General features: G+C 35.4%; 1 protein-coding gene across 1 annotated transcript in view; it reads left to right on the top strand.

Moving 5' to 3' along the window:
- Positions 1–1769: 1769 nt before the first annotated feature.
- Positions 1770–14820, top strand: part of cdh8 (cadherin 8) — a 224035-nt gene continuing 210984 nt past the window's right edge. The window contains exons 1-2 of the mRNA XM_002935052.4: positions 1770–2100; positions 10609–11059. Of these exons, the coding sequence (XP_002935098.2) occupies positions 10775–11059 (285 nt within the window). The 5' untranslated portion in view covers positions 1770–2100; positions 10609–10774. The remainder of the gene's footprint in view (positions 2101–10608; positions 11060–14820) is intronic.

Raw genomic sequence — 14820 nt, 5'->3', positions numbered from 1 at the left:
GTAAAACTAAACTTAAGCACTGCCTACCTTTATATGTGCATTGATTTTGACCACAAACTTTTCTTAACCCTTTTTTCTAGCACACCATTGGACCTGCCTGCTTGTGCCTCATTCTGAGCTTTCAAAAGAAGCCAGCACTACACTATAGATCTGCTTTCAGATAAGCTATTGTTTTTCCTATGCACTGTTTTGTCAATATAATCTCGGTCACATATATAGATTGTAAGCTCTACGGGGCAGGGACCTCCTTCCTCTTGTGTCCTCGACTCTTAACTTATTGCAGCTGTATTTATCTTGTATCTATTGTTATACTTTATATTTATCTATTATTATCTTATTAACACCCTGTTTGTATTAATGTATTCTACTGTACAGCGCTGCAGAGCTCGGGTCAATTCCAGCCAAGTCACTAAATGCAAGAAGTTTGTATGTTCCTCATTACTTTTGTAGGTTTCCTCCAATACTACAAAAAGACATACAGACATGTAAATTAACTCCTAATAAAACTGACCATAGTGTGTGTAAATGTGACAGGGACATAAGACTGTAAGCTCTGCTTGGGCAGGGACTGATGTGAATGGTGGGTAATCTATGTAAAACACTGCAGAATATGAATTATATAAATAAAGAATTATAATAATGCAGTTTAGTAAATGGATGTCACAATAAGGTGATTAAGAAAGGAAAAGAATGTTCTCTGTGCCGTGAGGAATAGCTGAGGTAAGTAAAGGTGGATTTTTCATATGATGTGCCTCTCATCTTATCAGTTTGACTAGCAATATGGACTTTAAGCATCTTGTCAGTTTGAGCCTGGATTAAAGAAATGCCACACAAGTATTATCTAGAACATTGAGAGAGCTGCAGCGGGTTCACAAGCTAGTGTTGCCTGTTCCACAGGGGCTTGATGGTCATATATTGGATGACCTCTATTTGTGCTTTATGGGGCTGGAAGACTCTCCTGTGTGACCCAAGCTTAACAGAAGGAGTAAAAAAAAAACCACATTCACATTTTTCAGATACAATTACATGCAATTCTGAAAGAGAACATGCATTTGCCAGATTTTCTGGTAAAAAAAAATAAAACATATTAACCAATTCATTGTCAGACAGACCCGGGCCATGCAAAACAAATGCCCCCTGGTAGCAGAAAATTGGCAAGCCTACCCAGTCACTTTGCTATTTACTGCACAACCTCCAGGGAGTGATCTGCCCCCCCCACCACAACCCCCTCCCAAATGTTTTATTGTCAGGACAGAGTGTTGATTGAGAGCAACCCAGATAATGGACGGATTTTAATATTTGTCTATGTCTATATTTCACATTGCCTACATTGTCTATATAATATGTGAATATGCCTGACAGCTTGTAAGGCACAAACCAGAGAAAGATACGTGACCCTGCTGCCTGAGCAAGAGCTGGTCTTTTTGCCAAAATTATTTCAGAGTGAATGTGTATTGCAATATTCTCCTGCTATTTTTTTTCCCACAGTAAATGTATTTTGATCAATACTAGAGAATGGGATGTGAAACAGAGGTAACAGTGTTTGAATGCGAACCGGTAAGCTGCAAAACACCATTAGCAGTGGGAGGATTAAATAAACAGGAGGAAAAATAAGAGCATCAATTCTAAAAAGAAAAGTTGAACACTTCGCTTAGAGGGGAAAAAAAAAAAAGAAAAAGAACGGCTAGATGAATTTCCAGTCCACAGACCAGCCTCCAAGCCTAGCTATCCAATAAGAGCTGTCAGGGGAGGCACTGAAATCACTTTTACATATCCCTTCACTGTTTTCTTCAGCATCCAGGCACGTTGGAGCAGCTCACTGATAAAATTCAAGGATTTACTGGGAATATCCCTGCTATTTTACTGGAGATGCACTGCTGATGCGTACAGAGACGAAACTGGGAACTGCGTCTTGCCATCAGGACACAGAGCTTGAAAGTGTCAGTCTCTCCATTAGGATGAAAAGGCACAGGGCGCACAGTGAGTGAGAGCTGCTCATACACCAGGGATTCTTGTGAGCATCATTTCTGTCAAGTAGATCCTTTTAATTCATTCTTAGCTGAAGGCTGCTGATGAAGACGTTGGCTGATCACTGGCACAGTAAGTGTTTAGCCTTCTATTGTTTTGTCTTTCTTAGTCAAAATGGGTCACTTTCAGCTTTCTGATAGGGTCCACTACAATTTCCCTTACAATAAGAGTTCTTTTGATTAATAGCTTGGCTGATTTTATTTTATTTTCTATGATAATTCATTTGCTCTTGCAGCAAGTGGCACAGCTCACATCTCCAGATGTTTGATGATTTCCCTATGTATTTTAGAGAGATCAAAGATAGTTTGGAGGGCTGGAGGTCCTATCATCCAGCTTTTATAAATGTTTATTTATGTAGAGAAAGAAAGCACTTGGCTGCTTTTCCTCTGACCAGATGTCAGGCTGCATTCATGCAATGAAATGGATTGCAGTTTTCGTGCTGAGAATAAATATCGGTGAAAATCCTGATATGCAAATTGCTGGAGGGAGATGTGCATTTGTGGTTTTAGATAGGAGGGGTCCTAGGGGGCCACAATTGGTATGGGAGACCTGTGAGATTTATACCTACTGCATGCCACTTGGAGAGAGAGAGAGAAAACTGGAAGATTTAGCTGATGTGTTCTGATGAGCCCTGATTGCAGCAAAGCCTCAGCTCCCAGTTAGGATTTAGGTGAGAAGTTATTTTGTTCTCATTCACTAGCTAAAAAATATACCCATCAGAAACTTACTTCCACTGCTATCCCCAGGCATTTAGTTCCATAATTAAAATAATGTTGGCTAGACATGGCATTTCCATACCCAAAGCCAACTGTTCCTCTGAGCATTATTTCTGGTGACTGTAGAACAGCACAACATGCCACACACTCAGATTATGGTACACAGAACACAATAGGAGGCGATTGTTAGGCAATGTTCTCGCTTTTCAGTGTCACATATCTAACAGCAGTTATTTTGCAAGTGTGCATTGCTAATTTGTCTTTCCTGTCAGTGCATATAACTGATACCTAGTACCCAGAAAGAGTTAAGCTCTCATATCACAGTTCTTATCTGGATTTCCTTTCAATATAATATGAGGGTTTGATTTAATTATGTAAAACCACCTAAAGGGCAATTATATTTTCTATAAAAGATACTTCTCCAAGTAAGCATGAGTAATAGCTATGCAAAAGGTCAGACTTTTGCATGACATGTTGGTAATGTATTCTTACAACAGGTTTCCTAAGCATGGATATATATTATATACATACGGCGTGTAGAGTATATGCCTATACCTCTATATATTAAAAGGAGAGAGACAGAGAGCGAGATAGGGAGAAAAAGAGAGACTGCTAGTATTATATTTAGATCATGACAGACTATCACTCATTTATTTTAAGTTGAAACCTACCGAGGCAGAAGAAGGTTGCGGGTTTTTTTTTTTTTTCATTATTATTATTTTACCGGTGACATTGAACTGAAATTCAAGGCAAAACCCATCTCTCGTAGTTATCACTGCAATAGGTCATTACTTATTTGCTACACTTGACTGATCATAAGTTATTCATGAACCGAAACAGATCCATAGATGTATATTTAAAGTTACTTTTCATAGTCATCTTGCGTTTCTGCAATGATCTGGGTTGGATATTTTTATTTGCATGTGCAGAAATGCACTGATATAAAGTTTGATGTCTGGCTTGGCTGAATCTGGGTTGATTTTTGTATGTGTTGCATTAGTGTGTCGTAGGTGTTGAAATCATTTTCTAGGCATATCTTATAACATGTGGTTACTGTAATGGCATTTCAAAACCTTAAGGGCATTAAACCAATAAGTTATGGTCAGCCTAGCTGAATAGGGATACTAAAGCACTAATATGACTATTTATATATACAACTCTTCCTGGTTCTTTTAATGTAAGTATTGATCCCAATAATGGGCATTCATTTCCATAATTGCTTCCAATATGACACAAAACGTGTTAATGGGCAGAACATTGTTGTTTACTTAATACCAATATTTTTTTTAAAAAATGTAATAAATATCATTTCCTGGTGTACTCTAATCTTCCCTTACACATAATCACAGATTTAGAGGCCACTGTAAAGTGAAGAGTGTTGCTAATGATTTTACGAGGTAATATTTCATGATCCATTTCAGATAATATAGTTATACCTCACTGGATTATTATTATGCACAATACAGACCACCCACAATATACAACTAACTGATTATTTTAAGCCATTGGGCTAATTAAATGATAAATGGATCACATATAAAGCCCTTTTCATTGCCAAAGGTGCGAGCAGTGCATTGCAGTAGTTTGCTCCCTTTGCAAGTGGCAATGTGGAAAAAAAGAACAAATTTTATTTGGAGCACTAGTGTTAAACAATATATATCTTGTGAAGAAATACTAATGATTTAAATTCATGTTTCACAAAAGGTCAGTATTGATTTTCAAAATTCATTAAAGCATCAGAAGCAGAATTTCCTGATGGCTCACTGTATGATGTTTATTGACATTGCCGTGATATCATCTTATCTGAAATAATCAGTTGAGCATTTCAATTTGATCTGTTCCTTTAAGGGTTATAAGTTTGAACTATACAGTTAAATACCCAGAGAAAGAATCTATGGAAGTAATACCTTAGTAACTATAAACTAAATTTTCCCCTCATAAATCATTAAAGATTATATAAGTTTTCTATACTGGTTTGCCTTGAAACGCAGACCTGCATTCTTAATATTCTTATTCCACAATGCAAAAATCCTTATATGTCTTCATGTGCAGTATAGACACCTGTCCATTTGTGTATTTGATAGAAAAGGTCACCTCAGGATAGGGTAACTCACTAAAACAGAGGTTAATTTTGGTCTATACATTCTCTGAGGTTAATATTTCCTTATGGAGAATACCAACTCTTTAGAAAATCACTACCCATGCCATATTTTGATTGACATGTGGATTTCAGCACTTAGCATCAAGAGTTTTCTGACATGTGACTATGGGAAATAAAGCAACACAATAGGCAATTACTTCAATAACAAATTTACATTTTTATAGAGATTTAATAAATGCCTAGCTGAATTATCATGTGAACTTGAAGGCTTAATGCACACTTTAAGACTATTTTTCTTTATTGGTTAGGGGCCAGTAACATTGAAAACACAGCTGAAAAGTAAATCTTTACTTTTTATGTTAATACCATAATTATATCTTCGTCCAAACTTTGTCAAAGTAAAATAAAAAAAAAAAAGACCTGTTGAGACAATTCAAAAGTACAGTCCGTACAGAGGAAAACGCCAACGGATAATAGTAAGCTGAATGGACTTGAATAGAACTGCTACAAAAAGGATCACCATTCAAGTCTGTAAAGAGATGCAGGAGGTCATGGCTGTTATTGTGAATGCACAATTTTTGTAACAGCTGGTTCTGAGTATACCAAAGAATAACATTAACTGTTATAGGAAAGGTAAAAATCTCCACTTTTATTGTCTGCATTTTTGGCCTGACTAAACATCCATGTTTGGTTATGTAGCTGAAATGTTAAACTATATGTAATATATTTTACACAATATATATATATTGTTACCATGAACATATTACAATGCACACTCTGGGAAATGAAGGTGAATACAGATACTGTAGCACATGAGTAGACTGCAATTTTTTTAAAGTAATTTTTCTTTCTTCTTTCTCATTTGCAAGTCTTGTAAGTCTGATATAGTTAAAAATATTGCCCACCCACTGAGATTATATGATATATATATACAAGCACACATTTATCAATCAGATGCACCTATTGCCCAGTACACAGAAAGCTCAGCATAAGAAGACTTGATGTTATCATGTTCACTAACGAATACTTGATGTTGCCATGTTCACTAACGAATACTTGATGCCATGAGTACAACTACAGAATCAAAGAAACTATGGTGCTGTAAGCATTACAGACCTTTATTAAAAAAAACTCTTAGAATTTGTTGTTTAAAAAAATAATCAGCTGCTATACTATTAACCCCATATTTGAATAATATATGCTATGAGATATTCAGACTAGTAGCTGTTGGAATATGCTCTGGGTTGCAGAAGAGCCATGAAAGCTTGGGGGGGGGGGGGGGTGTCTCCATTTTCAGCCACCTGTCTGCAAGGCACTCTAGGGGGGAAAGAGTTAACACCTCTGCTTGTTCTCACCTTTAACAAGACCCTAATTGTAATTGATCATATCAATCTATTTCACTGTACTTAGAACATACTTCAAAGTGAGAGGTAATTCCTAATAAAAGCTTTTATTACTTCTAAAATATTTGATTAATAAAAGTATGTAATTGGCCAAGACATTCTATGTAATTGGATTCTGTCATGCTGTAGAGGCAAACAAGGAGACTGATCTACATGAATAGAAATTTACACACACAGAATATAGTTATAATTTAAAGTCTGGAAAAGAGGGTCTAGCAGATTTATTAAGGAATGTATTATCACCCCCCCCCCCCCCCTTTTTCTTAGTTAGTAGTTCTATTCTGGGACATGCTCAGGTGTTTTTTTTATCATTACAGTAGTCTTACAGTGGTTATGGCTCAGATACTTCCTAACTCAACATTGACACCCAGTCTTACAGGGAGGGGGCTGTAATTTGGGGGTGTGGGGTGAAGGCATGTTTTTATTATCATTTATTGTTTTCACTGTATGCAGTTTTATTCCATTCCTCTACACTGCTGAGTATGGAATTGCAGGAAATGTAATATTGCCTGGTTTATTTTCCTCCTTGGTTCTGCACAATGTTTTGAAGCTCAAGAGAATATAATTTCTGATATAAAAGGTTTTACGGTTATATAGTGACAAAAGAATACCTATATCTGTGTAATATATCAAATTAAAACTGCATGCTCCAGCTCCAGACAGCCTATGGGTTGCCTGCAAAGCAAAACACAAGCAAAATGCCTGCAATGTTTTGAACAGGTGCCCATCGCAAAGGCCATACTTCTAAAAAAAAGTGCACTATTTTTATAAAAACCTTTGTATTTCAGCAAGCCTGGTCAATGGACCAATTGACCAATTGAAACTTGCCAAAAAAATGCAAGGCTAGCAATTAAGTACATGTATACTATTTTGCATTTTGTTTGCTTATGTGTGCTCCATATATATATAATATTTAAGTTTTTCTTCTTGTCTGTTATATCCAATATATAATATATTTTTTTTTTGTTATTTATTCTTATGGTGCCCCTGTGCATTCATTCATTATTAAAACAAATCCCAAGATGTGAAGGAAATACGTTTCTCATAACAAAAAAACAGATCGTTTCAACCTGAACATCAATATCCATGGTTTTTAACGTGTAGCTGTCAAAACAATATTCCTGCCTTGTGAAAATTAAAAGTATATTACCATTAAGCTTTTGAAATACAAATGCAGAGCAGATAATTTTTTCCTTTAATGCTTTCAGTGTATCAAAACTACAAATCCCAGAATCTTTTAAAAGTCAAAAAGTGAAAAAGTATTCTTGGTAAAATTTGTAGAAAATGCATCTAAATGTATACTGTACATTTTCCCCCGAAGAAGATAAGAATATAAAACACAAAGACCCAATAATCATGGACACAAACTACAGAATATACTGTGTGATATCTAGCGTATACCAATATGTAACTATTACAAAAGATTTGTATGTATTATTGCTACCTTCACTAGGAGTAGTACAATATCTGAAACACCGGGGGTGTGAGTAATATATATATAAAATGGCTAATTCATCACCCTCCTAGAATGTAAGAATGAAAGTATAGAGTTGTTTACTGTAAACCTAAATCTATTGTGTAATGATTATCCACAGCATGACTTGGGAATTCATAACAAGCCATGTTGAGTAACAGTAGTACATGATGTTTAACATCATTTACCAAATTGATTATTACTAGCAAAATCCAATATGTTTTCATGTTTTCAAATAAAACATTAATACAAGAGCTTGCTTTTTGCCTCTCAGTGCTATTGCCACCTGGATGGTTCAACAATTTTTTATTCACCTCTGTGGCAAAAACTCTTTCAATATCGTTCTAATATTATAATTTATAGATGACATGAATAGAACAGTATTAAAACCAACTCTCCTTGGCTCCTGAGATTAATATTCAACTGTGTCCCTTAGACATCTATGGCTTAAAAAGAGACACCCACTAGGGCATATGATAACTACATAGTAATAAATTCAGGATGAATATATTATAAATACCAGCGCATACATTCCCTTAGGATTGGAAGAAGAGTTTCTTTTTCCCTTCAGAATGGAATTTTTAATTTTGAAACGATCAGATTCAAATGATGGCATTTATAGACTAAGACAAATGTGATGGTACATACCTTATAAACCCATACAAATGGGTTTATACTGTTAAGTGAAACAGGTATGCTATTCTTAAGGTAAATGTGATTGTGAGGTGAGAGAGTCATCACATTAAAGATAATCGCATGATACCTTACATCCTACCTACAATAAAGAGCTTTCATCAATAGAGGTTTCTCTTGTGAATATCAGGGTGAACTGATCAGCTAGGCATGTTTTGGGATGATAATAATACATTATAGGATATTAGCAGCAAGTCCCAAAGGGAAACTATCCACAATAAACAGTGCCATGTTAGTTTTTTCAGTGTAACTTTTATTCACTTGTCTGGCCTGTGACCAAAGAGTCGATAAACTGGATAAAGATTTAGTTTTACCAAATAAAAAACGATTCTTTATACTTTACATTTTCTGTGGGGTACTCTTCACAACCCCCCCCACCCCCCACAGTTTCATGCTCACCAACATGCTGCAGTCATGTGCAATATACTGTACTGTACATGCACTTTGGCCCAAGTAAAAAGCTCATTGGTGGGAACAATAAAAGGGCTGACTGATTTTTATTTTTCCAGCCCTATATATTATCCCAGACATTCAGGTCTTAAGTTGCCCTTTAATAATCAGGCATTTCAAAACCCTATAAAGAAAAAAGAAATGTAGGTTACTACACTGCTTTGAATATATACTAGTCAATTTATTCTGAATTAAAAAAAACTCATGGACTATTTACATTTATATATTTTGCCTTATCCTTTTAAGTAGTAGGGCATACTACCCAAGGCTGAGTTCTATTACATGTATAAACATATATACAATGAATGCTTAGTTCATAAATGACATCTTCTAAAGTTCTTTCCATTTTATTTTGATTTCACATTACATTTTAAAATTATTGATTATTGTAGCCAATAACACTTTTGATAATGGTTTCCTGCCGTGTTATTGCTCATTTGTGATAGATATGTTTCTTCTGTCTATATTGTTAAGGGTCAGCCTTTCTCATATGTCCCATTATCACAGTAAGATACATTATAGATTATATGGGCATCAATCTTTGTAGCTGCTTCAACATCAAATGCAGTTCAGCGCAGAGATACAGCAGTGCATTATGCTCTCTAGTCTATATTTGGAGCAGGATAGCAAATGCACCGGGAAATGGACAACCGGTACTTGTATTGTGCTTCATGTATATTCTCTTGTGGCTTTTAAAGAGTTTCCCACTTCAGTGGTTCAATCTTTAGTTCATTTCATTATGTACACTCTTCTTTCCGCTACTATGATGTTTACTCTACCTTAGAAGCATTTTTCTGTAGATTATTAATTTTTTAAATAGATAGCCTATAGCAAGCACTTTATATTGGTATATTCCTAGAACTTTGGAATACTTCATCTTTAAATGATTTGCAGTGTGAGGCCTGCCTCAGAAATGCAAAAGTTTTAAAAGGAAGAATATAATATAGAAATATAATAAATTCATGGATAAATACCAGTTGGGGAAGAGAGTGCTTGCCATGCACAATATGAAACAGCATGCTGTACTGTTCATATGAGTAGTTATCTTACAAATAATTTCAGTATAACTATTACCATATTGCAGCGTGTGTTCCCTAACACTTTTACACACAAAAAATTATTTGCTACAAATGAGCCAGGGTCACTCTTCTCAATGAAGCAGACTGGACCCACACCTGACTGCTTCTGTCTATTTCTCCAATATCCACACCTTGCCAGCAGAGACAAACAGCACGTTATTTATTACAGCCCAGTAGAGGGCACTGCCCTAGTCTCTTAGACCAATAGTTCTGCTATTTAAAACTGACTAGGGATTAGATTCCAAATAATAAACCATAAGAAAAAAAGAATAAAGCTTGAATGCATGGTCCAATAAAACACTTAAACCAATTTAAACGTTATTTTTCATTTATTTCATCAATTTGCATTCTGGTATTTCATAATGACTGTAAATCTGATGTAGATGTAGAGGTATGCATTTACACATAAGACCACACTGCAGCTGATATTTTCTGTCTTCCAGACACAGTAAAGAACCCTTTTTTTTTTTTTTTTCTTATTCCATCATGGGAAAACTCTGTCAGTGATGAGCTGACATCTAGCTGTATTGCCAATTTGCCTAAGAACTGAACTGGTTAATATGTTTTTCTTTAAACAGCAAGTCTAGCAATTTGTATGTCAATTCCTTTGCAAAAATTGTGTGTCATAAAATTTCCACTCACTGATATTCCTTTTTTTTGTCAGGTAACATCCATGTACACAATTCTGAATGTAACGCATCATTCAGATCTGAACTATTTGTGTTTACATTTATTGAGCTATAAACGGAAGGATCAGCTGCAAGTAAATATTCCTCACTGCGTGATGAATTGGATGAGAACAATCTGGATGTAAGCAGAGCAGTCATTTCATGTTGTCTGTGCTCCCACCAACCTGTGTTACAATGCCAGAAAGACTTGGGGAAATGTTCATGGATGTTTGGACTCCATTAATCATATTATGGATTGCTGTTCTTCCTCATGTTTATATGGCTCCAAAGAATGAATCTCACACACTTTCGACGAATGGCACAATGGAACTTAATGGAGTCAGCGAAGAGCAAAAATTATTAAATCGTTCCAAAAGAGGCTGGGTGTGGAATCAAATGTTCGTGCTGGAAGAGTTTTCTGGACCTGAACCAATACTTGTTGGAAGGGTAAGTTCTGCTTTTCATTGATTTCTATTGTAATGTTTGAAAAATGTGATTTTAAGTAGTTTCATGGCATAAATGTTATTTAAAATTTCTGCAGAAAAAAAGGTATATAAAAATGAATGCAGTTTGTGCTTTTTTGGTAGAAAACTGACTGAACATATTCATATTTATTAGCCACTTCTCTACTCATAAGTACTTGCTGGACCAGAAACTCTCAGTGTAATATTTTAACTAGAAAGTAAATGAATACCAATGAGTAGAACAGTGCCATGCCAAATTAGTGGTTGGCATACAGCATGCACAAATTTCAAATAGCAACTGTGATTTATGTATAGATATTATCAAATATTATTTCTCCTAATCTCTCTCCATCAACAAAAACATACCTGCTTAGGCTACCTAAACAACAGACACACAGCCCAGCCAATTAGTATTGTAAGCACCAAGATCAGTCATGTCCCTAATACTACTGATTGTCTGAAAAGAGAAAAAGAGAAAGGCATTAGACCTTGCATTTGTACATTCATTCTTCATTGAACAGCATGAACACCAAGCTCTAATAAAGTTATTTTTAACATAAATAGAGGTGCCATGCTTACACACACACACACACACACACACACACACACGTTTTGTCCTTTCTGCTATGCAGAAAGTTTCTTTATTTATAATAAGTGCTTGTTGTTTTCATTCATTTTTTTGCTAAATGTTTGATTATATACTCAAGTTATAAATTCCATATGTGATGTAGAATTATTTTGCTAGGTATTCTTATCAAAATTATTATCCATCAATAATACAAACTGTGGGTTGGAGACAGGGTATCAGAGAAATGTGTCCTGAATGCTTTGCTCTATTGATAACTACAATTTCAGCCATAAAGCTTGACAGAACTGTTGTATTGTAAAGAAAAAGAGATAACTTAGCCATACTACCCTATGCAAGCACAAAAGTGATGATATCCATAAAAATAATCTTCTTCTCTAAACACATTAACAGTAATTTATCACGCATGTCACAGAGTGCAAAGTGCAAAAAACACACACAAGCAGCCATCCCTGCTGCATGGGTGACTGCCAAAAGGTTAAGGTCCTTGCACTCCAAGATAGAGAGCAAGGACCTGTACTTCACTAATAAATAAAGGGTTTCCTGTATTCATGAGGGACCGGCACCTCTCCTACACCGTTTCTACTTCCCTAATTTGCACAATATTCAGACATGCAGGTTAGGGAGCACCCACTCATTTTAATCCATCGTGAGGCACAGAGAGCAGATGCCCCAGACACAACTTCCCTGATCAATACAGCACTGTCATTCTTCGGCAGAGCTGCATTTACAAGAGGTGCACAAGTCGGCCCCCGACTTGTTCACAGATCTTCCCCAGGAGCATGCTTCTTGAATGAGAACTAAAGAGAAAGAAAAATAAAACCTGGTTTATATAAACAAACAAAAAGATATTAATCTTGCATAGAAATTTAATTATAATTTATAAGAAAAGAGTTAAATATTTATGGACAAATAAAGGTGTTACTCAAGTTTACCATACATTTTCATATTAACAATATGACACTTTGGGGCAGATTTATCAATATGTGAACTTAATACATAAAAACTCAAAACCCACATTGTAGGTATACCTAGGAGATTTTTAAAAGTGTATTTATCAAATAGTGAGTTCTAACTTTCACCCATTAAGCAAAAACACACTTCTAAAAATCCCATAGGAATGAATAGATTGTGGGTGAGTTTATATGCATTACACTACTCCCATTTTGATGAAGATGCCCCCTTTGTGTAAGTCCTATTCCAGTAACAATCATTTTAGAAAAGTGCACTGGAAACAAAGTTGAATGCTGCAAGCAGCTGAGGCAATATTTTAGGTAGCACTATATAAAATGAATACATTGTCTTATGGCAAGATTATACTTCAAGCTCACACAGATTGCATGCCACTTTCTGAGATTTCTCTCATCTCCAAAAGGCAGAAAATCAATTTCACTTGTCATGCTGATATTCTCTTAGCAAGTCTGAGCTTGCAGTATTCAACTTTCTTTTCAGTGCACTCTTCTAAAATTATTTTTATTGGAATAGGAAGTGATCATTCTGTGACTTCACTTCCAACTGTGGATAATTTAAAACACAGGAAAACACAACCATCAGCTGCATACAGGTATCTGCATGTGTAGTTTTCCTTGTCCCAGCAGCTGACTGTCTGTCACGAAAGTCCCTAAGGCTGCAACACAGGCGCAAATATGACATGATCAAATGTTCTCTGTTAAAAATTATCACACATATTGTATTCTCTAGGTCCCACATATATTCAAATAAAACAGTTACAAAGGCTACTGTATTAGGGCATATTTATTATATTGTGAAAGGCAGCATTAACGGTGATGTTGCCCATAGCAACCAATCAGCAATTGGATTTGATCTGTCATCTATAAGTTAAAAAACAAAAAGAAAGATCTGATTGGTTGCTATGGGCAACATCACTTACACAATATAATAAATATGCCTCTTAGTCTTTAATTAACCTATATTAAAGAGAGCAAATGTTTCCTATTGTAGATTTGGGACCTAAGGCAATATGCCCTCTCTTAAATTACTGGAAAAAAACATTTACTTTAGTCAGATATTCAAGGTTTTTTCCTACTAATTTTGATTTTATGTTATTGCCTAGATAAGTGTGTTGCTCATCAGTTCCCTGAATCCACCGCACTTTCCATTGCTCTTAATTCTGTTTCAGCGTATTAATGCTCTAGCCCCATTTTGTAATAAAAAGCTCTAAGTTTGCTGAGTAGCAGTAACCCATAGCAACCAATAAGATGTTTGCTTGTAAACAAATAAATTCTACCTGCTGATTGGTTTCTATGGGTTACTGCTCTTGGGCAAACTTAGTGCATTTTACTACATAACCCTTCTAAGTGTAAGCAGTGTTTATTTGTATTATGTCAAAATAAAGCTGATATTCCCTTTTCAATAAAATACTTTACAGTATCCCTACTGCAATGATACAAAGATAGCTTTGTTGTTTTTATCCCCAGTTCCAAGTTATGTTTGAATTGAACATAATTGGTGACCAGTATCAATGAAACAATCTGATTGCCTCCAAATCATTGTGACAATAATGAGGTACCTTCTCTCAAAAATGTGATCCCCTTGTCCCCTACAGAAAGGCCATGGCAAAGGGTGACAAGCTCTTTAAAAAAAACAAAAAATCCATGTTTTGAGCCTGCAGAACTGGTCTTCTGCACAATTTGAGCACATATTGATATTCACTTATTTCACTGAAATAGGCAAACTAAAAATTGCTAAGTGTAATCATAAATATGGAGCACACAGAAATCTTTGACGCTGGAAATTAGACCTTCAGAGTGAGGTTAGCTAGTTAAAGATTTCTTAGCAGCCTTTTACTTAAACCTTATGCTGCACCCTGCTGAAGGAGACCTTAATTCAGATAAATTTTAATGATGCAATCGACTGAATAAAAAATGAAATGTCCAGGATAAAATTAAAGCACACACTGATTTTCATACAGTTAACAAGGCAAGAATCCTCTGTTATAGTATAACAAGATGTTTGGGACTCTTCAAAATAAGGTTGAGCTAGACTAAAAATACATTGCATAGAATGTTTAACTCATTATAACTGACAGTAGCCCAATTATCAGATTTCGCCAGAGTAATACAATATGCGGGTGTGCATATGTTAATTATTCAATAGACTTACTTTTCAACTACATGTTTTTATTTGCATACCAAATA

This window comes from Xenopus tropicalis, chromosome 4 (assembly GCF_000004195.4).
Source record: "Xenopus tropicalis strain Nigerian chromosome 4, UCB_Xtro_10.0, whole genome shotgun sequence".
NCBI classification, from domain to species: Eukaryota; Metazoa; Chordata; class Amphibia; order Anura; family Pipidae; genus Xenopus; species Xenopus tropicalis.
This window is presented reverse-complemented; position numbering and strand designations above follow the sequence as displayed.